This window comes from Piliocolobus tephrosceles, chromosome 1 (genome assembly GCF_002776525.5).
Source record: "Piliocolobus tephrosceles isolate RC106 chromosome 1, ASM277652v3, whole genome shotgun sequence".
NCBI lineage: Eukaryota > Metazoa > Chordata > Mammalia > Primates > Cercopithecidae > Piliocolobus > Piliocolobus tephrosceles.
This window is the reverse complement of record NC_045434.1, coordinates 33,453,905-33,480,433: the sequence shown is the minus strand read 5'-3', so window position 1 is coordinate 33,480,433 and position 26,529 is coordinate 33,453,905. Positions and strand designations below refer to the sequence as shown.

At 44.6% G+C, this 26,529-nt stretch overlaps 1 protein-coding gene across 3 annotated transcripts in view; it reads left to right on the top strand.

The window, feature by feature from the left end:
* Positions 1-26,529, top strand: part of ASTN1 (astrotactin 1) — a 320,502-nt gene that overhangs the window by 274,355 nt on the left and 19,618 nt on the right. For all 3 annotated transcript variants that reach the window (XM_023231254.1, XM_023231253.2, XM_026447749.1), the window contains exons 17-20: positions 9,283-9,551; positions 15,877-16,010; positions 19,594-19,745; positions 21,093-21,228. In XM_023231254.1, the coding sequence (XP_023087022.1) occupies positions 9,283-9,551; positions 15,877-16,010; positions 19,594-19,745; positions 21,093-21,228 (691 nt within the window). The remainder of the gene's footprint in view (positions 1-9,282; positions 9,552-15,876; positions 16,011-19,593; positions 19,746-21,092; positions 21,229-26,529) is intronic.

Below are 26,529 nucleotides of genomic sequence, written 5' to 3'. Positions count from 1 at the left end.
TTGTGGCTGGAATAGTATCCTTCCAAATTCATGCTTACCCGGAACCTCAGAATGGGACCTGTTTTTGCAAATGTAATTACATTAAGATGAGGTGATCCTAGACTACCTTCAATGACTAGTGTCTTTATAACAGAAATGAGGGGGAGATTTAGACATGGACACACAGAAAAGAAAGCCATGTGATAACTGAGACCAAGATTAGAGTGAGGCAGCTATAAGCCAAGGAGTGCCAAGGACAGCTGGGAGCCACCAGAAGCTGGGAAGACACAAAGAAGGATATTTCCCTAGAGATTTCAAAGGGGGCATGGCCCTGACCACACCTTGATTTTGAATGTGGAGCCTCCAGAACTGGAAGGGAATGCATGTTGCTGTTTTAAGCGCCTCAATTGCTGATGGCTTGTTATAGCAGCCCTGGGAAACTAAGAGGAAGGGATTTGATAAGAACAAGAGCCTTGGTGATTAGCTCTGAGTCACAAGAAAGGCATCTGGTGAATCAAAAAGGAGGAGTGTAGGAGGCAAATGAAAAAATGGAATCAAGTACACTTAAAATTGCCAAGCGAAAGGTTTCAAAATGTAGGTATAAGATAACGCACACACAAATTTACTATAATTCAGCCGAGACAGAGGGAGCTCCTGCAGAGTACCAAGTGCTAGGCTCTAAGGACATGCAGAGGAGTACGTCCTCACTTCGCCCTGGGAGTGAGTGGGACAGAGAGGCCATAAAGCCAAGCACTGGCACAGCGAGGTCGGGGCTCCTGTGGACTCAGGCACAAAGTACCAGTAGAATTAGTTCCGCAAGGAATGATGGGAGCAGAGTAGCTCTCAAAAAATATATAGGAAGAAAGGGGGAGAGAGAGAGAAGGAAACACTTTATAGGGTGTGCAAAGGTGGGGGCAGCTATGGTGTTAGCTTGGTCTCCCATACTCCCCCCACATATATGCACTTAGCAAATGCTTCAGGAAAATCCCATGGAGGTGCCTTACATTCCCAGTCTTGCCTGTGGCGAGTCATCACGAGGCTTTGGCTTGTCATTTGAGGGATGTTAGGCTAAATCCTCTTTGCTTCTCTCCGTCCTCATGTATTTCTTGAATGCTTCCAAGTGTAGAGCACTGGGTGAGAGCCCTGACAACCCAAGCATAAGGCAGCTTCTTGCCCACTGGGAACTAACAGTCTAGCTAATTAGAAGACTTCCTTTGAGGATGAAAGCTTTAGGACTTCCCAGCAGTTCTTGGATTTAATTCTTGTTCCTCTTGAGATGCATGGGCTGTGTAGAGCTGGATCTCAGGAATCCTTACAGAGGTGTCTGCCTTGCTAAGCAATCTATTCTTTTCTTTTTTACACTAAGTTTATGATTCATAAAGGGATGCAGTTGGGGTCACAGCTAAGTTTCAAAGGCTGTTTTTGTGTTTTTATTAAGCTCTTGGTAGATTCTACTGTCCCATGATTTCTTTGACCTGATCTCTCATTCCAAATGGAACTGACCATTACTGAGCAGAAAGAAGCATATGGGAGGCAGTTTAGTCAATTCGTTATTAAATTCACTGTTTCCATGCCAATGCTGACTAACACCTTTTGGCAAAGACAAACCCCGGCATCTACACCAAAACCTGTTTAACATAAACCTAATTAGCCAGGGACCTCAACCAGACCGTTATTTGTTTGACAACATGCCGATTAAGAAGGGAAAATCTTCAGAAAATACCACCGTATGTTATCGATCAATTTTTGAAAAGCTGTTTGGGGTATAGATACCATTTTGTTTCTGTAACCTACAGCTTCCAAATCCGCATAGTCATAATTGATGAATAAAATCATCACCTGGAGGCTCCTTGGGGAAAGGTTTAATGCTGTTTGGTAGGCAATGCTTCATGAGGCAGCAGGAAATTGGAAAACTGCATTTTTAGAAAAGAAAAATGTCAACAGGGATTGGAGGGAACGTAAGCATTTTCTGGGTATCAATTAAACAAAAAATTCATTTTTACGGAAGACACCTTTTCTCAAACATCCCAGTTAATGACATTTTGCAGAGGTGCCCTGTGGGTATCTGATGGCTGCTAATTATCTCACTGGACCTTACAGTACCTATAGATACTGCTCTTGAGGGACTGGCTGCAGGGCATGATTATGACAAAGACTTCCTGCTATTTCCAGAAACTTCTTGAACAAATACCAAAGAACAGGGTCTGAAGCATACAGTAACCTTAATTTTGGAACAAAAAGTAATGGTACATGCTGACAGAAGATTTGTTTTCAACTTGTGCAAATTCATTTGTAAGAAGGGACAAGAACATAAACCCTTTGGACTCGGGACTATTTCTGGATGTGCTGGACAGTTGTGAACCACTAGTTTTTCCATTATTTAATCCCAAAGAAAAATGTGTTTACTCTGAGTTGATGAGTAGCTGAATGTGAAGTTGGAGACTGGGAAGGGCTCTTGTGTGCAGGCTGAGACTGGGCAGCACAGCAAAACTGCAGAAGACACAGGTTTTCATGCTGCATCACGTGACCATCCTTGGGTTCAGATTGACACAGCCACTGCCTTTTTTGCTGGTGATGGGGAGCATAGAGGCCAAATCCCACTGTGACTCCAAGCACTGTGCCTCCCAGAGCTACATCCAACTGCTCCCACAGGGAGAAGTTTACCTTTCACCCCAGCTGCTGTTTGGTACCCATGGTTTCACTGACCCAGGACACCAGACATACGCTTTTGCCACTTTGTGACATTATTGGCTACAACTTTCCCAGATTTACTCGCCATATTGAACCATACTGTCTGCCCTTCAGCACAAGACCTGGCTGCTCCCTTTCTTAAACTTAAGTCCTCACGTCCCAAGGGAATTAATGATCTTTGTATGTGTTTGTATGTTTTACAAAATTTGCAAAATGAACTTTTTGCAGTCTGTCCCCAAATCTCAGCAACTAGGTTACCTTTGAAGAATACCTATTTGTACCTGAAGGTAGTGGAACCCACTCTGGATTGATGCCCCTCTTCTTAAAAGAACCCAGAAAAGCTCAAAAGAACACAGGACAGCAATGCCCCAGATGAATTTAAAACCAGCCTATCTAGCTAGTACCTGCAGAATATACAGTGTAGTCATTTTGTATACAAGTCATTAGACATGATTTATTAATTCAACAAATACTTGCAGTCATTTAATGACTATTTGTTTAATGAATTGTTGAATACATTAGTGTATGTTACATATTAGGCATGTGGGATATTATAGTGGAGAACAAGGCATGATTTTGTCCTTCAAGGCATCTGCCATCCCATGGTGTTGGTGGTGAGCAGGGCAGGTAAGTGAACAGGCATTGAGAGAATAAGTAAATTTAGAAAGCACTCAATATGTCCCAGGCTCGGTTCTAAACTGTCTTTGTGAATTACATTAGTTAGCCTTTCCTACATTCTTACTAAATCAGTTCATTTATTATCTCCAGTTTATGTATGAGAAAGTTCAAACACAGAAAGATTAAGAAATTCACCCCAAATTTCACAGCAAGTGGTAAGGTCAGAGATTAACCCCAGGCAGTCTGTCTCAGGCCACACACATTAAACAGCCCTTGAGTGGCCGTGGGCATGGAGCAAGAGAAGTGGACAGTGGGGGCTAAAACAAATGTAATTTCATAAGATTAGGTGACTGGGGAGAGAGACAGAGAGAGAGAGAGAGAGAGAGAGAGAGAGAGAGAGAGAGAGGACACACCAGCAAGGAAGCTGTAATTTCTGACTTCAGCAACTAGGAAGTTAGCAGTGCGTTTTGCTGAGCTAGGACCTGTACGAGGAGGAATAGTTGCTGAGGAGAGTGTGGAGGAAATGACGACTCCAATTTGGGACATATTGAGTTTGGGGTGCCTATTGGACATAGAAGTGGATGTCCAAGAAAGCATATTGAGGTTTTGTTCCTTGTGGGAGAGATCCTGGCCAGGGATATAGAGTTGGCTGTGATCAGAATAATGCTTTCTCCTTTCTTCTTTATTGGTTGATGTGTTAGTAAAGGACTAGAGAACTGTTTATAAATGCTTTTGTTTTCTTCTTTGTGTTTGACTTTTTCTAAAAATGTAAACCTAAGATCATGACTTAATATGTTCACTCCAACATGTTCATGGATACATGGGATAGATACGTAGACCTAAACTAGGCAAAGACGTTTCAAAGATAAAAAAGACATAGTTCCTGACCCCAAGGCACTTATTATTTCATGTAGAGGCGGAGAAAAAGATGGTCAGTTTATGTCCTATCTTCTTTTCCCCAATTGTTAATCCATTGCACTGTGTTTTATTTGAGCTCAGAGAGTATGTCATCATGGCAGGTCTAGCAGTTCATTTTAAGTCCATAGTGATCTCTCTGTCCAAAGACGTGATTGAACATCCCAAGAGGCTTATTAGAGCCTGAGTAGATGGACTTCTGTGTGAATTTTGATGACTCTAGGGCATCTGGCTGGAGCTGTAGACTGGGGTGGGGGTTGGGGCAGATCCTGGAATGCAGGGGTTTGGTGGGCTTCAGGGTGGCCCGTGCTTCATTTGCCCCACATCAAGCTTTCTTTCCTGTGGATCCTAAGCTGTCTCCAAAAGCTGGGATCTGTTTTGCTTGCATTTGATTTCTTTGCTGCCTAATGAACTGCTTCTGTCGTTCTAGCTGTGATGTCATTAGCATCTCGTTGCCTTGGGCAGCAGCTCAGGAGAGAGATTCTTAAGCAGCCTCAGAATCCTATAGGAATTGTACCAATTTACTTCATAACAAGTAATTCACCTCCTGGCCTGTCAGTTACCACCAGAAGAGCAGGTCCTGCATGAGAATGGGTCAGTCACTCTTGTCACCCTCATGTGCTCCTGAATCTAGGTGGGTCACTATGTACATGCCTAAGGCCATGTGCACATCCACAATGACATGTTGAGCTTTAAGGACGCGAATATTCTCATACCACAATGTTCTATTGGGGAAACTCATCCACTGTATGCTCTAGGATACAGATTTAGCCTAAAGCAAATGGCATGTATTTATAGCAAACTGTATTTGCAAAAATGCTTTGCAGTTTTAGGATTGTTAACTACATTCAGGTTGGATGTTCTTCTATTTGTAAGAAACTGAAGTATCCTGACTGGACTCCGGAACCTTCTCTGACAACAGTGGAGTGAATTCTGCAGAGGTGGGAGGGAGCCACACCTGGGTATTCTTTATCAAAAGGTACCTTTGTCAATTATAAGATTTTGAGACCTTAATTGTAGCTTATTGCTTCTGTCCGGTGAGATAGTGTACTTATTGGACTAGAATATTTATTTTGCTAAAAGATTGCTTAGTGTCTCTAACCTCTAGAATAGTTCTACTCAGACTCTAGAGGGTAGAAGAGGGAAGATGCCCCAAAGAACTGTAACAGGTGTGGGCAGTGGAAGGGGTGAGCCATTGACTCACAAGGAAGTAAGGTGGGGTCTTCTCCTGCAACTCTCCAGGCACAAACCTCCCCCACTGTTCACTCCCACACAGGAGGAGTTAAAAGCAAGGGTCAAAGATCAGCCTCTCCTGAAGCTTTTAGGACCCGATCGACTCTCGCTTACCACAGACATAATGGTTATAGGTGCTCTCTTTGGACTAAGGGAGATTTATCTGGGCTTTCACCACTGGACTCCATCATTTTAAAGAGTACTTCCCAATTGTATCTTTAACTGCACATAGGAAATGCGTTTCTTATTTGAAAAATCTCCCTCACACACACATCTCTATTCTTTGCTGGAAGCTGAATAGATAGCTTTTGGGAGCTCCCTGCTCATCCCTCCTGTGCGAATCCATCTCCTCTCCAGACAGCCCTATGCTGCATGGCAAGGGGAACAGAGGGCAGTGGGTCTTGGCCTCCCGCAGGGGTCTTTTTATATGGACCTGAAGGTTTTCCGGAGACAGAAAATATAATTCTGAATTAAAGCAAGAGTTTGGTGGGTTCCTTCCACGAATTTCTGCATCATTCCCATTCCTGTCTACTCCCTAACCTTGCCAGGAATCTAGGACTGAAGGGCTTTGAGGGGGATTCGCTGCATCTTGATTTTAATTGGGATCGCCAGAAAACAGTAGCAAGGGGAGCAGCCCCTCAGATGTTTACAGGTATGACAAGACCCAGTGATGGCCAGCTGGAGAGCAGGAAGGCCCTCGGACCCTCAGCTCCAGGCTGTTTGTGGTCGCAGCGCCCTCTAGTGGCCACGTTTGTCATGAGACTTGTACACGCTTAGTAATGAGGGGAGGGGCGTGGGGAGCTTGCCTGGGTATTTGGGGATTCAAGGTGCGACAAAAGACATTGGCGGCATATTACTTCCCCTTTGAAGTAGTAAAACATGAAGTTTACTCCATGTTAAGGATATTGGGGGTAGGGGTTGTTTTCCCTTCGGAATGTAATTTTCCTTTAATTATTCTGCCCTCTATATTTTTCTCTTTAGGGTAAATGTTATGGAACTGTTTTAGTCTCTAATCTTTTATTCTCTGGTTGAAGAAAAATTGTACCTCCACAACATTTTTAAAGGAGCCATGTGTTACTTTTTCATAGTTTATTTTCTATGGTGCCAAAGTGAGATTTACCCATTTTTTTCTTCTCCCGCTCACAAGTCATTTTAGACTTATATCACCATCTAGCGGTCATTTCCTGGAAATTCTTTTCCCAGACTCGAACAGATTCTCAACAAGGAGGGCTGCAGGACAGTAAGGAAATGCATATGATTGGAAGGTGCCTAAGAGCGAACTAGGAGACGTGCATGGCGAAATTTCAATAATCTTTTTTGAAAAGAAACTGTATCTTTACTGATTTTCTTTTGTGGGGGGTGGGGGATTTTACTTCTTTTCTTTCTTTCTTTTTTTTTTTTTTTTTTTCCAGACGGAGTCTTGCTCTGTAGCCCAGGCTGGAGTGCAGTGGCGCGATCTCGGCTCACTGCAACCTCTGCCTGCTGGGTTCAAGCGATTCTCCTGCCTCCACCTCCCGGGTAGCTGGGATTACAGGCGTGCTTCACCACACCCAGCTAATTTTTGTACTTTTAGTAGAGACAAGATTTCACCATGTTGGACAGGCTGGCCTCGATCTCTTGACCTCATGATCCACCTGCCTCAGCCTCCCAAAGTGCTGGGATTACAAGAGTGAGCCACCACATTCGCCCTTTACTTACTTTCTTAATGAAGTAGAGTTTACTGACAAAAAAAGCACTGGGTTTCTGAAATGCTTGAGCCCTTTTCCATACATTGCATGAAACAACTTCAGAGAGACCGCTGGGCTTTGGGGAATGATGGACACACACACAACACTCATTCTATTCCTCTCAGATGCAGAACATGATGCTTGATAGGCTGGATTTTGGAGGCACTGGTTGGAAAGATTTGCAAAGTGGTTCCAGAAGGTGATTATGAGCTACAACTCATCAACTTCACAAAAAGAGCTCTCTTTTATGGGGTGCAGGGAGCTCTCTGCTATTCTGCTCTTGTTTGCTATGTAATATGAGCCCATTTAGAAACATCATGAGGCATTAATGAAGGGCTGTTTGTCCAGAAATCACACCAGGGATCAAAGGCCTCACCCCAACCACACTCGCTCCTGCCCAATCCATACAATATATTGGAAAAGACTGGGGGCCTGGCCAGGGGCTGGCAGAGGGGAGTCCTGGATCAGCTTGTGGCCACTTTGTAGATACCCGTAGCCACGTGGTTGACTGGGTTGCATAAACTTCCATGTCAGTGAAGATTTACCCATGGGTGAAGTGATTTGAGGGTTAGTTCTATTTGAAGGCATCATTTTTATTTTTGGTGTGAGTAGTTATGCAGTTATCTTATAATCTAGGACGGGCTTGAGCTTGGTTCTGGGTCGATTATTAAACAAAATGCAAGTATGTGATGAATTATATACCATGTTTATAGTCAGGGAGTCCTTTGCCTTAACGTGCTAGGTAAAACTTCCTCATTGTTTCCTCTGGGAAACAACAATGCTGAAATGCCTTGCGATGTTTCTAAATGGGCTCATATTACATAGCAAACAAGAAGGGAATCACAAAGAGCTCCCTGGACCCCATAAGAGATAACTCTTTTATAAAGTCAATGAGTCATCTCTACAATCACCTTCTGGAACCACTTTAAAAATCCTTCCAACCAGTGCCTCCAAAGGTTCAGCCCATGATCTCTTGCATTCTTCATGAGTCTGAGAGGGCCAGAAGGAATGTTCTGTATATACCCAGGATGTCCAAAAGCCTAGTGGTCTCTCTGAAGCTGTTTCACATTCAGGACTACAAGTGTGCAAAAAGGAGGGATGAATCTCAGAAACCCAGTGCTTTTTTGTCAGCAAGCACTACTTCAATCTTCCTTTAGAATTAATAAGTTAAATGGCGAATCATGAGGACTGGGAAGAGAAATACCAAGCAGTGCTTTCTTGTATAAAGAACAAACCATTATTCTCTGATAGGCAATTCCTATGTTTGTCACCAAAAGTAGACAGAAAGATCTTTAACTATCCTTTACTCAACAAACAAAATTGATGTGGACCCATCTCTCAAGTTTTGGAGGGCAAGTCTTTCTGAAAAAGTCAAAATTCCCTTTCCATCTTCAATACATTGATTAATAATGAAACAGAGTTCTAGTCGTCTTCCTCTCTGACCTAAAAGACTTAAGAATCAGACAAAAGTAGATTAAAACCCCAGCTCTCACAGTCTACTAGCTGTGTGACCTTGAAGCTCTTGGCCTCATTTTCCTCATCTATAAACTGAGTGTAATGATAGAACTCCATGCAGAGAGTTGTCATAATGGTTAAAGTAGACCTTGAATGGATCTCACTTTTATAGTACAGGCTCCCTAAATCTTAGCTATATTTATAATTAAAACTATTATGATGATGGTTTGCCATGTACTAGCCATAGTGTTATGTGCTTTATAAAAGGATTTGCCATTCATTCATTACCCAATGCTAGACATAGGTACTGTTCATATCTTTACTTCATAGATGAAGAAACTGAGTCATAGAGCAATCATTGTTATGGTTTGTGTTCTTGCTGAGGGTCATCAGCACAGAGCCCGATCCCTCTAGAGATTCAGTGGAGCTGATGATTCTGAGAAAAGGAACAACCTAGATTCTCACTGAAAAGGGCCATTTCCAACTCCGTGTCACTGGGAGGTTGGGTGCTCCAAATTAAGTGGGATGGCAGAATCACAGAATTACCCCTTCAGCAGCTGTTTCTGATCCCAAAGATTGGACCCCAGCACTCAGGGGCCATGAGGTCATGCTAGTCCTTACTTTTTTGACTCCCTCACTGTTTCTTTCCGTTTTGTGTCTGCAGGCAACTCCCCATCCGATGAGTCTGAGGAGCGGGAAAGAGACCCCAAGGTGCTGACATTCCCAGAATACATCGCCAGCTTGTCAGACTCCGGCACCAAGCGCATGGCGGCTGGAGTCCGCATGGAGTGCCAGAGCAAGGGACGATGCCCCTCGTCCTGCCCCCTGTGTCATGTGACATCCAGCCCTGACACCCCTGCTGAGCCGGTGCTGCTGGAGGTTACCAAAGCAGCCCCCATCTATGAACTAGTGACCAACAACCAGACCCAGAGGGTAAGAGGCCTGGGACTCTTGGCTCTGGGAGGCATCAACCACAACAGAGGGCTTTTCAAAATGGTGTGAGGGAGTGACAGGGTGCGGTTGAGGGCCATACTAGAATATGGATAGTGAAGCTTTTTGTTTAGCTAATCTAGGCACCTAATTTGCTTAAATTTGCATGTTTGCATGTTGTGAAATCATTACATCTACAACACCCAGGAAAATATGATTCAGGAGTCACAACTGAGCACTTGTATAAGGCTTTGAGCCCTACACAAAGGGCTGGAAGGAAACAAGTAGGGAGGCACAACATTTGCCATCATCAAAGTCATTGTTTAGAGAACCCTCATGCCTTGGGGACAGTTGTGAGAGGATGCTCAGCTCTGCCTCACTCTGGTTGGCTTGGGAGGTGGGCCAGCTTCCCTCGCTGATCCCTTAGCCTGGCCCAGCTGCAGCTGGACTAGAAGGAGCATATCGGGCACAGGTTGCAAAGGGAAGGATCTGGCAGCCTCAGCCTGGAAGGGGTTGGTTTCCTGCCCATCACTCTGGCTCTAAGAACAAAACACCACATCCAGGCAGATCTTTCTGCTTTTCTATTATGCTGCTGGGCCATTACATTTCCCAACCACTCCTCTTTTGCCTCTGCCTCTCCCTTTCCAAAGATGCCAGGAGAAAATGGATGGAACCAAAAAGAAGGGCTGGAGAACTGTGTCAGAGGCCGTAGCTCAGCTCCTTTCCTAGCTCTCCAACCTCCTCAAGGACATAGAGATCAGAGTGAGTCTAAACACAAAGCAGTAGCAACCGCAACAATAACAAAAGTAAAAACAAGGAGATGCTGGGTGTGGGACTTCTGAAACTATGGCAAAGGCAGCCTTGGGGACAAGGCGACAAGGCAGCAGGAGTCACAGCAGTGAGCTGCTTACCTGCCTGAGAGGTGTGCCCATCCAGGTGGGGTGATAATTGCTTTCTGTTTTCTCCTTAAGGAACACCTGGTGTTTGTTTCATAGGTAATGCTCAGACCAACAGGAGGGATTTTGTAGGTGTGTGTGTTTCTCTTGCCTACCCGCCTCTGCCACAGATATTTCACCGAGTGTTTGAAAATAAGGTTTTTCACAGGAGCAAAACGATAAATTTTTCTCGTGGCCTACACATTTGTCTTCAATCTGATAAAGGTGGCTACGGGAAGAGGAGTGGGAGAAAAGAGACCTTCGGAAGGATGGATCTGAAAGGATAAAGAAAGGCAGAGGGCTTGGGTCACCATGGAGACCCAGAGCTGCAATGTCTTTAAGCCAATGCTCAGCCCTCTTCTTCTCCCGTTACCTGCCCCTGTTTGTCTCAAGGCTGCTGCTGCTGATACCCTAAGAGCTCCCGGACCCCTTGCCTGGGAGCAGTGGGATCAGAGAGCTAACGCAAAACCATCCTTGCGACAGGGCATGCAGAGCTGCAGAATGGAGAAGGCATGCTGGGAGATTAGAGAGCGCATCGTGTTTTCTATGGAGGATTGCGAGCAAAATGGGGAAGCTGAAGGAAGTTTGTCTTTAGCAACTCCCTTTCTGAATCCCCTACTTGGCCATACCTCAGGCCCTTCCCATTCTCCCTGCACCAGTTTTAAGAGGGGTTGAGAAATGCTTTCCATCTGGCCATCTTTTGAACTCCTTAATTTCTAAACACATAGACAAGTGATCCTAGCTGGAGTTCAGTCACTGTCACGTTTCTTCCTTAGACATATTTTGTCTTTGCCATCCGCTGTTCTGTTTTTCTTTCTAATTTTGCCCTTTCCTAAAGAACGGAGATGATGATGAAGAAGCTAAGAAGTAGAGGAGTGCCAAATCATGACATTAGAGTGTAATTTAATGTGTGTTTTTATTTCTATCCCTGGAGCATCGTTGGGTCCATTTTCTGACCTTTGCTGGTCTCATTGTCCTCCTGTTGGGCTAAATAATCTCTGATGCTATATTTCAGTCTAATCTGTGAATATCATAAAGAAACCAACAAATAGGTCAAACCATATAGTGAACCAGGTATCTCAAACCCAACACATTTGAACTTATCATCTTCCAGCACAAACTCATACCTGTTGTGTGGCCATCCCAGTGAATGGCACTGTCTTCCACTAAGTTGCCTGAACTGGAGACTACGGACACTTCTTAGAATTTCCTCATCATTCCCAGCATCCATTTTGTCACCAAGAGCCAAAAATATCTCTTGAATTCATTCTCTTTTTATGATACCCCCATCACAACCTGTTTCCGATATCCTTTGTGATATCAGGCTACTATCCTGTTAAAGTAACCTTCTCACTGGTCTCCCTAACAGACCACCCAGAATTATATATCTAATATGGACTTCAGATAATTTGGCATCAAAGTAATTTAATGGCTCCACAGAATCTATTGAATACAATCTAAGGTCCTCAGAACATCATTACAAGGCAGTTCATGATCCAATTTTGTCTTCAGTTACTTAGGTTGTTACCACTCTATATCTTATACTCTGTACTCCAAAATTTAACTCTCTCTACTCCCTCAAACACATTTTTTCTCCTGCATAAGTCCCTTCAGACTTCAAACTCTCTGTCCCAAGAATGTTCTCGCCCACATTTCTGTCATTGGAAAAGTCCTCCTGTTACTTCAGTTTCAGCTCAAATATCACCAGCTGCCAAAAGCCCTTCCTTTCACTCCTAGGCCAACCCAAGTATCCCTTCATGTAATTCCCATTGTGTGTGTATATACATCTTTTTTTTTTTTTATTGTTGGTTTTTTTTTTTTTTCTGAGATGGAGTTTCGCTCTTGTTGCCCAGGCTGGAGTGCAATGGCATGATCTTGGCTCACACCTCCTCCCCCCGGGTTCAAGCGATTCTCCTGCCTCAGCCTCCCTAGTGCTGGGATTACAGACATGCGCCACCACGCCCGGCTAATTTTGTATATTTAGTAGAGATGGGGTTTCTCCATGTTGGTCAGGCTGGTCTCAAACTCCTGACCTCAGGTGATCCACCAGCCTTGACCTCCCAAAGTGTTGGGATTACAGGCATGAGTCACCGTGCCCGGCTTGTATCTACATCTTTTACAGCATGCATCACCTATTATCACAGCTGTTGACACAGTTATTTCCTCCCCTCTAGACTATGAGGATGTTTTTCTTCTCCAGAATCCCAGTGCCTAGCAAGTGGCTGATGCATAGTTCGCTTTCTGCTAAATAAATGAATGAACAGATGCATAAATAGATGAATGAATGGATAGATGAATTTAGCTTGAAGTTCAACCTCTCTCCTTGGAGACAACAATAACAAAAATTGGAAAATTTTATTTCTTTCCCGGAATAAGGATTAAGTCTGATAACAAATGTGGATGCCCTATGCAATGCTGGGTACATTGTAGATACTCAGACAAATGTAATTTCCCTTTCTCTTTCTTTCCAAATGGGTTCCTTCTTAATTCCTCTCTTCTATCCTCATCCAACAGTTTGCAGTTACCTGCAGCCCAGGATTCAGAGAGTAGGAACTCTTTTTTGTTTGTTTGTTTGTTTGTTTTTTTGAGACAGGGTCTTGCTCTGCTGCCCAGGCCGGAGTACAGTGATATGATCTCAGCTCACTGCAACCTCTGCCTGCCAGACTCAGGAGATTCTCCTGCCTCAGCCTCCTGTGTAGCTGGGATTACAGGTGCCCACCACCATGGCCAGTTTATTTTTTGTAGTTTTAGTAGAGACAAGGTTTTGTCACGTTGGCCAGGCTGGTCTTGAACTCCTGAACTCAGGTGATCCTCCCGCCTTGGCCTCTCAAAGTGCTGGGATTACAGGCACGAGCCACCACACCCCGCCCAGAGTAGGAACTCTTACAGAGTGGTGTGAATCGAAGATGGAGAGTGAAAACTTTTGCAAAATGACATTTAGCATATTTGTCATCACAGGTATTTGTCCTTTCTCTTTTGGATTGAAAATCTGATCATGTTGCTCCACTGTTTTAAACACTGCAATTACTTACCAGTGGTCTTGAAATGTGGCCCCCTGCCTCACCACAACACACCAGGCCTCTGTGTTTCAGCCCTGTCTCCCTCCTGCTTGCTGAGAATGTCTTTTCTCCCTCAGGCCGTCTTTTACAGAGAGACCCACCTTTTTTCCATTGATTTTAGAAGTCAAGTTCCATCCAGGCTGGTCTTGTTGACATTGTTTTTTCAACCTGGAACACTGCTTCAACTTTCATGAGTAAATAACTTTTGATCCAGCCCTCAGAGCTCAGATAAAAAGTTGCATCCTCATAGAGGCCTCCGTGTACCCCTCTGTGAGCTTATCTACTCTTCCTTGTCTCTCTTGCCACCATATGCATTTATGGCAGCTCAACCTTTTCCTTTGAGGTTCTGACCACAGGTGTGGTGATTTGGTTATTGTAACTTTGCTTGTTTGTTTGTCATCTGACTTTAGGATTTATGCAGACAGGGGCCACAGGTGTCTTGTGCATCCTCGTATCCTTAGTGCTTCACGTAGAAAATGGCCCCTTGCAGGTGCTTAGCAAATAATTGTTGATTGAAGGCTCTGCAAGGCAGTAGTCACAATGTTGCCTTTATTCTACCTATCTCAAAGGACATCTGTTTTCCTAGTTTTAAGCAATGCACCTTTTAATTTTGAATTTGGATCAGTCAGGCAAAGTATAAAGTGGGCGCTTATGCACCAGGCTTCATGCTGGGAGCCTAAGATGTCCAGTGAGTCATGTTGAAATCAGGTTCTGGCATTGCTCTGTTCACCAGCCTGTGACCCTGAGCAAGTCACCTCACATCTTTGACTCTCAGTCTTCTCCACTGTAAATCATGATAACTATTCATCAAAGCGTTAGCATCGAAAAGGGCCTTGTAAATTATAAATCTCTGCACAAATCATGGTTATACTCATTCATTGGTTTCTGTTTCCTAGAGTCTTCCAATCCGGGGAGGGGGCAGGATGGACCCTTATTCTAACTATTCTAACCTAAGGTGGCCTATGTAAAGTTCTGAAAGAATGGAACATAGGCTGCTGGCTTTAGGTTTAGACATTTTGATTTTTGTAGAGTTATCTCCTTTTTTCCCTTTGTCTCTTTTTCTTTTGAATTCTTTGGTCTAAAATTTTCAAGGATAGCTAGGTTTCACTTTTCTAATTCATAGATTAGATGTGAATGTGGTGAGAATGAAACAAAGAGAAGAGAATCATAAGAAACAGCCACAGCTGCAGATGTTGGGCTCACCCAGAGGGAAAGTCCTGACCTTGGCCAGCTTGGACCAGCCATGCTCCCTGCAGCAAGTCCCACCCTCTCCCTCCCCTTGGGGTGGGGCTGAGGCAGCAGTGCCCCACTGAAGGGTCAGTACTCCATCAGGATCCACATCCTCAACAGGGACTGACCCTATTACGGGTTCTGTTACTTCGCTGGTCTAATTTTATCCTTCTGTCCTTTTACATAATAGTAAATATCTCTATGAACCCTCTGCATGTAAAGAATTCTGGTAGGTTCTATGTTGGTTACAAATTTCTACCTAAGACTCAACCCTGTTATTCAAAGACAATAATAATTGCTGGCATTTATTGGTGACTAATGTGTTCCAGGTACTATGCATACATTATTTCATTTGGCATATATTATTATATTTAATTATCACAGCAAGTCTATTAGCAAAGTGCTATTTTTATCCCATTTTATTATTGAGGAAACTGAGCTTATGTAACTTGCCCAAGGTCACATAGCAGTGATTGGCAAAGTGGGAGTTCTCACTCAGGGCCGACAGCTCCAGAGCCCAGCTCTTAGCCTGTGTGCCACATTGCTTCTCCTGTTCATGATTTACTAAGAAAGAAATGCCTAATGCCTAATCACAACCCAAGGCAGCACTGTAAAAATATTGTAAGCGGGTTAGAAAGCATGCTGAAGGAATGCAAAGGGAATACTGGGGCAGGTAGATAAGGATGCACAGAGAGGCATTTGGGAAAAGGCTAATGCCTCTGGGCGGAGGGAAGAGTAGCCACCCAGAAGATGTGTGGTAGAGGCATCATTTTTTTCTAGAGCCTAAGTTGTGGAATGATGGAGTGGCATATGAGGCAGATGGAGGGCGGAATATGACTTGCTCCCAAAGTGGCAGCCCGTTACCACAAGGGGGAACTGTTACGGTAAAGGGAGAGGGACACCCTAGAGGTTCTAAGAGGTTCAGGCTTCCCAGAAACAATCTCCTGGAATCAGAATGTGAGACTCCACAATGATAAAGTGGCCACACAACCTGTTGCCGGAAGTAATTTAGGGCCATGCAGATCCTTGACACTCTGCCTCTTGATTCTGATGGCCTAGCCCTGGCTTCTCAACACTCAATCTTTTCCCTGTTCTCTCACGCAGCTCTTGCAGGAGGCTACCATGAGCTCTCTCTGGTGCTCAGGGACTGGAGATGTCATCGAGGACTGGTGTCGATGTGACTCCACTGCTTTTGGAGCTGATGGACTCCCCACCTGTGCGCCTCTCCCGCAGCCTGTGTACGGTTCTCTTTCTCTCTTTCAGCATTATTTTGTAAACAAATACTGAGTGTCTACTATTTGCAAAGAAATAGGCTGGGTACTGGGAAACATAAAGAAAAATATGACACAATACCTGCCTTCAGAGAGTTTTCAGTCTACCAGGGGAGGCAGCACAGATGGTTTGATAGAAGAAAGGGTGTGACAAGTGTTAACAAGTGGCATTTAAAGAAAGTGTGAAGAGGGAATGGTCAAGTCTGAACTGAAGCCGTGGTGAAGGCTTTGTGGAGGAGGTGGCGCTTGAACTTCTCCTTGACGGTGGAGAAAGTCGGACAGCATAACTAGAAGACAATGGGGAGAAAAGTGCCATTGTAATGGAAGAAGTTAGAGATCGACACTGAGAGCTTAACTGGACCAACAACATAACCACTCATTGAACACTTACTGGGTGCCAGGCATTGTATGGAGCAGTTAGATACTGCTCATTTAATAGACAAAAAAGAAAAAAAATGCATTCAAATGGATTGAATGATTTTTCCAAAGTGGTAGAGCAGGAAGCAGAATTGGCGAAGAGGCATGTTCTTGGCCATTATAGAATGGAGAGGATAAAATTGAGAAATTGTCTGGGGTAGAACCAACAGGGCTTGGTGACTGAATGAAGTAGTGGTGAGGAGAAAGGAGAAGTGGAAAGCGAACTTAAGACTTATAGCCCTCGTGGCTGGGAAGATGAATAGGCCATCACTGAGCAAAGAAGAATAAAAGGATATGCAGGTTTGAGGAGGAGGCCAGTTTCACTTGGGCTTGCCTTGATGCTGTCACGGGGTAGTTGAGTGTATGGGGATGTTCATTGTGCAAAAAGAAAGATGGAGCTCTGCAAAAAAGTAAATACTAGAGTTGAGATTTCAGTCAACCCCAGAGAAATGGGAGACGAAACCACAGCTATTAGAAAGAATGCTTCAGAACAAGAATCAAGTGGGAAGAGCAGAGGGCTGGGGATGAACAATAGGAGGGTCTGCTTTTGAGGGGTGAAGAGGATGAAGTGCTACAAAGGTGTCTGAGAATGGACATGCCCACTTTCCTTCCCCTCAATGGAAGACTAAACAGAACTGGCCAAGCTGAGAGCCGGGACCTGAGACAAGAATCCCTTGTAGCCTCTAATATGGCATCTGCCATGGGACTGAAGCCACAGGAATATTGTATCTGATAAAGAGTGCTGGCAGGACAAGCTGGAAGAGAGTGACCCCAGGGGCTGGTAAGGCAAAGAAATCCTGAAGTAAGGATCAGGACCTGCAAAAGTGGAAGACTGAGTAGGCAGGATCAACAGGTTGCTTAGGAAACCAGCAATGGAGAGGCTGCCCTCAGGCCTGTTTCATGCAGGTGCGGGTAGGCACTATAGGACCAGGACAGAGCAAGAAGAGATCAGAGAAAGAGGAGAATGCAGCACTAGAGGGTCATTACAAGCCAATTTCTTCTCTTGTCCAAAGTCTTCCTTCTCTCTGTAGGTGATGTTAGATACCTACAGCCTTTGGCTGTAGATCTACCAACTTCTGGCTTCCTGTTCTTCATAGTCACGATTTGGACTTCTTGAGTTAAAAGAGAATCAAGCTCATTATTAATAAAAGTTCTTTCATTTAATATAAAGGGAGCCGCTAGGAGAACTGCTGCTGTTAGAGTAATTCACCAGATAAGAGAGCTACCTCTGAAACAATACTGAAGCTACCAAATGGTTATCAGGTGGACAGAAGATCCAGCCGTAATGTCCTTATTTTGTTTTTAAGCCTGTGTTTACTAGATCTTATTGCAAAAGATTAAATTGGGCTAAATTTTCATAAACAGTAAATGTCTATTTAAGAGTTTCCTTTTCTTGACAACTGATCACCTCCTTCAGTAGCAAATCTTAGTTTCAGTGGGAAACGAAAATATACTCTAGTTTTACACAAGTCTGTGTAAATCATATACTCTTCCATTTCTCGAAAGAGGCTGGGTTTAGTCCATATTTTCACAGAATTTGTGTTCTCAGAAGTATAACTTACTTAATATTCCTAATGCTTTTTTTTTTTTTCAAAATAGCACTCTGCATATGACTCTAATTAATGAATTTGTCAGTATCCGCACTGTTTTGGGTCTAGTCCGTCTTCAATGTCATATGCAAACTCTGCACTCCTTCACTAACAGAAGAGCATGTGTTTTGTATTATTTTCCCACTAGTTGAATTCCTTACTTTTGTGCCCACAGCCTACTATAATTTATTTTTGAAACTCTTATCACATAGTATTATAATCACATGTATAATTATATGCTTCTATTGTTCACTAAGCTCCATGAAAGAAGGGAGTGGGATGGGCTTGTGCACCACTGCATCCCCAGCAACAAATGGGTGCTTCACAAATGTCTATTGAATTAAAATTCAAGATTGCACATGGTTTGGTGTCATTCATTCTTAGTACCTTGCACAGTGACCCCTGAGACCATCGACAGGTACCTGTGAGCCAGGCAGAGGAAAGGAGGGTCAGGAATATGAGTGATCATGAGATCTGGGAACAAAGGATGAGATAAATGGCAGGGATACTTATAAGGGAGGGAGGCTGGAGTGAGCAGGAATGGGGAACATTCCCAGAATCCAGTGGTCTTGAAAGAAACACAGAATTGGAAGAAAGAGGGGAAACCCGAGGCACATACAAGAAATAAGAGGGCGACTGTGAATTGAAACCACATGGACAGTTAAGAGATCCATACCAGTGAATGCCAACAAGGATTATTAAGTTTCTATGAGGTACATAGAGGTATGAGCTATCAAGGCAAGACAGTGGTAAATGTGGACAACTTGTAAAGAATGAGGAGAGTATGAAGTGAGAAAAGCAAGGAAAGGCTGGAATCAGGAACCAGGATATCCACAGAAACCCAAGAGCAAAGACAGAAACTGAAATCAGAATCTCGGTAAGCAGGCAGAGGTCATCACTCCAAGGAGAACTTGACATGTGTTCAACTTTCTCTTGTCCAGTAAAGCCCCTTATGAATATTACTTCCAAACTGAACCTGTTCCAAGGTCCAGCTAGCAGATGGCGTGGATAAAAGGATAGGTTAGTTTCCATAGCAAGAAAGGAAGCTGGGGTTTCCCCCACCGGCAGGGCAGATCCTGATAAGGTTATGGAAGCCAAACCAACTGTGGCCTTATTAATTTGAGATTCTGGACATCACCTTCAATATGTCTTTATATGAGCAGTATACACATACTCTCTTGATATTTTTCAAGAGAAAATCTAGAAATTATGATATTTTCCAGCCATATAAAAGGTACTACTCCAAAAGCCCTATCCTCTGACCCATGTAATATGCAGACATTCATTCACCTTTGACTCACCTACTGATTTATTTATTTATACTTATTGGCTGAGTTTATAATATGTAACAGGCATTTAATAAATGAAACTTAGATCTCAAGAGTCCTCAAAAACATTACTATCTTTTGAAAGAGGCCCTCAAAGAAATCATTTTTGTAGTTGGTTGGGAAAGAAAAGTTTACAGTACCACAATTGAGGTAGTCAATGCCCAAAGGGAGTCACAGTTGTGTCCCTGCTTCATGTTCCTTCTCGTCTGCACACAGGCTGAGACTCTCCACGGTTCATGAGCCCAGCAGCACTCTTGTGGTCCTGGAGTGGGAACACTCAGAGCCACCAATCGGGGTGCAGATTGTAGATTACCTCCTCCGTCAAGAGAAAGTCACTGACAGGATGGACCACTCCAAAGTGGAGACAGGTGAGCACCTTCTACCTCATGGGCTTGTCTTGAACCAAGGTGATAAAACTAAAAACAAAGAAAAATGTCCTGCCTCATGGCTTTGCTCCAGGTCCCCAGTAGCCCAGGGCAGTGCAGGAGGAGCAGGGAGAAGAAGAAGCTGTTCTGCTTCTCCAAGAAGCAGCTGTTCTTCCAAGCAGCAGTCATCTTGTCCATTTAAGAGTTTTTGTGTGGTGAGCATCTGACAAAGCCTTGTTTTGATTTTGCTTTTTGTTTATAAAAGAGGTGTCCATTTCATTGCCTCTAGGCACACTCACAAAGAAACAACAATATAGTACACTAGTTATCCTGCCCACAATTAGGAAACAATTCTCTGCTAACCACTGCCATGATTACAGAAAAAAAAAATTCCTTTGCTAATAACCCCCCTCCAGGCAAAAGCATGTGCAAACAGATGTGTTTGGCCCATGTCTTTTCCTGAAGCAAACTGCTTTTCTCAGGTTCAGCTAGAAGAGGGAAGCCTTAACTGAATGGAAGCACCCCATGAAAAATGTTCCTTGCCTTAATATTTCACTACCTGCACACAGCGAAAGGTCAACATTCATAATCCCAAAAACTTATGCATGGGATGTGATCACCAGCAGGATGATGGCACCAACAATCTAATTCAAATAAACAGCTTCGGTGAGCTTGCCACTGAGGGTTAGAGACATACACAGCTGCCTTCAGGCATAGAGAGCTGCCTACTGCTTCTGCCAAGGCCCTTTGCCTGATGTGCACAGGTATTGCTGAGGTATAGCAGGGGCCACTGACCAGAATGCTATCTCTGCCCATGCCAAGAACATTTTATAAAGGAGCGCTCAGGCCGGGCATGGTGCCTCATGCCCGTATTCCCAGAACTTTGGGAGGCCGAGGCGGGTGGATCACGAGGTCAGGAGTTCAAGACCATCCTCAGCAACATGGTGAAACCCCGGCATGTGCCTGTAATCTCAGCTACTCGGGAGACTGAAGCCGGGGAATTGCTTGAACCCAGGAGGCAGAGGTTGCAGTAAGCCAAGATCGCACCACTGCACTCCAGCCTGGGCGACAGAGCTAGACTCTGTCTCAAAAAAAAAAAAAAAAAAAAAAAGCCCTCAGATGTGATGTGTACCTCTTGCGCTAGTTGTGTCTGAACTAACTCTAGACAAATGGCTCTGAGTGATTAAATATGAAATAGAAAAGGCCATTCCTTCTAGGTCTCCTTTCTCTACCCTAGAGATTGAGGACCAAGTCATTGTCATGTTAAGTTCTCACTGAGTTGACTCCATCTCCTCATTGCTTAGCCATCATTGTTTCTCATGCATTTTCCATTCCTTTCCCTCTGAGCAGAAACAGTGCTGAGCTTTGTGGATGACATCATCTCTGGAGCAAAGTCTCCTTGTGCAATGCCGTCTCAGGTGCCGGACAAGCAGCTCACCACCATCTCTCTGATCATACGATGCCTGGAACCTGACACCATTTATATGTGAGTAACACACGCCTACCTAGTGACTCCTTACCCTGACAGTCCCAAAGCTTCTTACTGGTTTCTTTTTACTACTTGTGTTCCTTTAGAGACTCAGTAAAACATGTTGAATCTCTTAAGTCTTATCCCAGGTGGCATTATAGAGAATCTTCTCGAGTACTTAGGCCCTGGAGTGGGGGGAGCTAAAGAGATAATACGGTCCTGTCCCTTGAGGAGTTTGCAACATAGAGTGGAAAAATATAAAAAACTAACTTTGACTTAAGGCAGAATTAAATAATGTAGATAGAAAAGCAAAAAAATGAAAAAAAATTGTAAAAGAGAAGAAAGACGTGATTAATTCTAACTAGAGTGGATGTCATCTAAACTGTGTTGTGTAGAATTTCAACCGACAGAGTCATGCTGGAACGGGTATACTAGGCTCAGAACACTGCAAAAGCAAAGGTGAAGAAGCATGAAGGTGAGTAGCAAGTAGTCCAGTAGGGCAGAGGCAGACGGCGAGTAAAAGGGAAAGGAAGAAACTGAGACTGGAAAGATAGAATGCTCTAAGTCCAAGGAGTCATTTTTGAGGAAAGGCATAGAATACCAAGAACTCGCTTTAGAAAGCTAGCTAGCTCTGACGGATTGAAGTGATTTATAAAGGTTAGAAATGGGCAGCATTTTTCTTCAAAGAAATGCAGTAAACTATATCATGGCCCTTGGAATGTCCCTATTCTTTGTGTGAACTCTTCCCCATTTCTCCCTGTGCTCTGGAAACAATTGTAAAATGTTTGTGACGCAGAGATGTAAAAGATGCCAGAAAAGGAGAGATAATGATAGAATCTAAATCTTGATGGAAAAATTTGGGTGCTAAGGCAGAATTCATAGTGATGTTGTAGGACTTCGTGACCCCATCAGTATGAAAAACATTTAACAGTTTGCAGAGGAGGTCACGAGAATAGAGTCAAGGTTCCCAGAATAAATCATTTCTATTTCCACAGTTAAAGAGTTCAGAGATGAAAAGCACTAGAAATTTGAGTGGCATTGGTTGCAAGATGAACTTCAGTGCTCAGGCTGAATGTCTTCAATATAGGAAAAAGGGATGTTGCTATGGGCCATGCATGATGAAAGTAAAGTACATAAACACAAGTGACATTCTAGAGGATTTCAACAGTATATATAGACACAGATGAGAATACTAAGACCATGTTGGTTCACTTTTTGGGTGATTCCACCAATGCCATGATTCTCTTTGGCTCTTTTGATGGGGGGCAGTTGTGGCCCTTTATTGGAGGGGAGCCGGTGAAAGGAACAAGGATTCGAGAGTGCAGACCACCTAACCTGCTGTAAGGCATCTCAAACTCAGTGAAACTTGAATTATCATTTATAGTAAAGACTCGTAGTCCTTCAGTTGTGACTAAGTCACACTGTTAATTAGGAATTCCAAAGTTCCTATGTACAAGAGGTGGTATTAGGAGTGCAGCCATTACCCACTCTGCGACCCTCCTCATGTTGGCCTGATTGGCTGCGTTTCTGATCAGAGACCGAGGCCAATACCGTCTCTCACTCCAGCTTTTTGGTGATCTCCCATTATGTTCCTCCTACATCTTATAAAATGCGAACTATGAATGCTGATTTTTGAAAAGTTGGAGCCAATGCAGGGGATTAAGGAAGAAACAGCAAATCTCCACCAGGTGGCGCTGCAGATCACAAGAAGACGGCCGTGCGGGCGGCCAGGAGTGACATTCCTCTCCCGGAAGGATCCAGGAGAGCTGCGCTTCAGTCCCTGGGATAGGGAGAGAGCCCTGGATTAAGAGTTGAGAATACGTGGGCTGCGAACCTGGTTTTTTGTCCCTAACCAGTAAATGGCTGTAAGCAAGACACTTAAACTTTCTCCAACTAAGTTTTCTTTCTATAAACTGGCAGGAGGGCGGCCTTCATTAATGGAGTGCTGACTACGCACGTGGGTGCCTCACACTCAGTGTCTCTGAGAATCCTCTCTGACTCTATGAGATTAGGGGTATTGTTTCCATTTTATAATTGAGGAAACAGGTGCAAGAAAACGGAGTAACTGCCCCAGAATCACACAGCTAGTTGCTTGGGGTCTGCAAGCCTTCCATCTTACTGCCCACTGCTCTAGGTTACTGTGAGAATCTCAGAGCCTGGCCTCATTACCTCATATTAAAGCAGAGAGCTGGCTCTGCACCTGAGATCCACAGAGGTGGAACAGCATTTCTGCTTAGCTGGCTTCCTTGGTCACTCTGTATATTTTATTTAATGCTTTTCAAAATATTATTCTGAGAAGGATCCATGGTACAAAAACAGTGAAGAGCTCCTACTTGAAAGAGACCTTAAAGTATGTTTGGTCCAGCATTCATTTTACAGATGGAGAAACTGAGGCCAGGATAGGGAGGTGACTCACGAGCCTTTCAACCCACTGCGCCATCATCACAATGCATGCTCACAGGAGAGCTGCTCTCTTTCCAGATGTGTGACAGCAGACAGATAATTCAGAATAAAAGGGAGCCAAATCCGAGGGATGGGCAGAAACCACCATGCCCAGAGAAGGAAAGTGGGAAAGTAGCAGACAAGACAGTCAGTCCTTAGCAGGGGCTTACAAGTCCTCCACTCACTTCAAGTTTCAGGCCTTTAAGACCCACCTCTAGAAGCAAAGCTGTTCTGTGTCGCTGCACACGCACACAGGCCTCCATCAGGGTCATCACCAAATCTCTAGCCATGGGCTGAACAATCCCAGCCAGGCACGGTGGAAGAAGCCCAGAAGTTTTGGACAAAGCAGTAAATATACTTATACATGAGCCCTCCAATTGGGCACAGGGCTTATCTCTTCTGCCCAGTAATCCCATCTAACCCTCTGAGGGTGCTGAGTCTTCAGTCGTAGAAACGATAATGCTAACGGTAAGCCGAGGCATTTCCACATGAAATGTGTAAAGTGCTCCCCGGGCCATAATGGTTAAATAAACTGACCGCTCTTTCAGTGGCCCTCCACGACTGAGAGATTTGGGACTACTGAATAATGGCTCTTAGATCAAGCCCCAACCCTCCTTGGAAGGTTAAGTGAAGCATCTCCTTTTCTGATACCTGTTTCATGTTAAAAATAAAATACACTACTAAAGGTGGAAAGAGCTTGAGAACTTAAATTTTGCCCCATCAGGGTAATGTGAGAATTAATGTGAGGACAGGTATTTTCATCCTAGGTCAGCATCCAATACAGTTTAGCTGGAACTTACAGCAAGACAGGCCACAAGGCAGAGCTTGGGCAAGCTTGGGGAGGGAAGAGGTGGGGACTGAGAGAGAAGGGGTCCATCTGACAACCAATTAGGATGTTTCTCATCATAGTCCAAGGACACTTAGAAATTAAAGGTCCAGGGTTAAGGAATGGTGGGCTACAAAAGGTGGCTGGAATGCAGCCACAGATGGTCTAGGGCAGGTGACCTTTTAACATATGGCAGGCAGCATCATGTGGCCCAGAGCTGCACATAGCCAGACTGCAGCCCTGAGTTCCAAGGGCATGCTCAGGGCTCTGGAAGTCAGGCAGGAACAGGCAGAGCAGGGCCAGAATGACAGGGGATGGGGCACTAGGCAGGCAGGGCCTCGGCAATGGAAACCAGGGCAGGGGCCTAGACATGGAGACTCAGACACACAGTCAGGGATGCAGGCCCTGTCGGAAGAGGGAGAGCGAACTGCGAGTTCTCATCAGCGTCAGGAGATAGGAAGTCCCGTTCTCTCCCAGGCTGATGCTCTCGGGCCAGCATGGTCACGGGGCTGGGGCATGGGCCTGGCCCAGTCCTCTGGTCCTTGCACTTTTGGGGCCCTTCCTGAGGGGGAGGTCAAGGTGGTCTAGAGCAGGTGGGCAGAGGAGGGAGTTGGTGTCTGACCTGAGACTGGATTGTGGTATTGAACTAGAAACAGAGCTGGCTCTACACAGGGCTGGTCAGATACACCAGCTGGGGTTTGGTGGCCCCATTCGCAATTCTAGAAACAGTACCAGAAGCTGATGAGGCATCAGCATATGGCATGTGGGGCCAAATGATGGAAAATTTCATGGCTGCCACTGCTATAGGTCCAGCCAGCCTAGCATTGCCACCGGGAAGCTGTAGGGGCTGGGTGCAAGGGGTCCCCTCTGACCTTAGAGGAGAAGAATGGCAAGGAGACAAGGGTGAGAAGACCTTGGGTTTGGAATCAGGGTCAGGCTGGGTTTGAGTACTAGGTAAGACCATTTATCAGAACTCGGGAACAGGGGATGAGGCAGAGGCCAGTGAAGTGGATTGAGCCACCGTGTTGCAGACAGGAGTGAAGATTTGCACACTTGGTCCTGGTCTGACAGCAAGGAGGGGCGGAAGTCCTGCAGGAAGTCAGCAGGTGTGGCCCAACCTACTGTGTCCTGAATCCAGACAGGTCATCACATTCTGAGTCCCAGCAGACTAGTGTTCAGGTGGTATGGGACCTGCCTGTGTGAGGCCCCCATGATTCAGCATGAGAATTTGGAGAAGGTAGAGAGAAGGTAAATGATGTATCAGGGCACACAGGCTCTCACACTAACCTTTCTGTGGATGTCTTTGTGGGGAGGGAGTGGTGGACCATGGTTGCTTTTTCTCTGTTGAGAGAAATGCATATTTCTTGCCGGAATCATTAGGCAATTATCTGTATCTTTTCTACTTCACCAGCGTGTCTGTTCCACGCCCAGCTGACATTTAACTGGACCACTGTGTCTCGGGGCCTCTCTCTCCTTTTCACCTCTCTCCCTCCCTGTAACTCTGCCAAAAGGAAAGAAAATCAATAATTGTCAATAAACGCAGCCTCCCGTGGTGACACAGCAGAAAGTAAAGCGACAAGAAAGGCAGCATTAGTGATTTTCCTTAGACCGACTGGGTTGGTTATCAGAGACCCTTGGCACAGACACCGGAGCTGACGGTCATGGTTATGTTCAGATTCCCTTCTCAGTGGCAGAACCTAGAATTCCTCTGGGTTCACTGCACATAGCACAGCACTGAAGAGGACTAATGTGATATATGCAGTGTCATGAACCATATTATCTTTCAGGTATTTCTGTACATTATTGTCTCATTTCGTTCTCACAGTGGCTTACAAGTAGTCTTATTATCATCTCCATTTCGCAGGCATTCACTCTAACTATGTGGCTTCAGACCCAAGGTCTGACCATCCATTTCCAAAGATGTAAACTGTTTCCCTGAGTGGTTTTCAAAGTTTAACAGGCACCAGAGTCACCTGGACGGCCCAGGAAAGCACAGAGGTCTGGGGATCCCTAGAGTTTCTGATTCAGTAGGTCTGGGCTAGGGTCTGCTG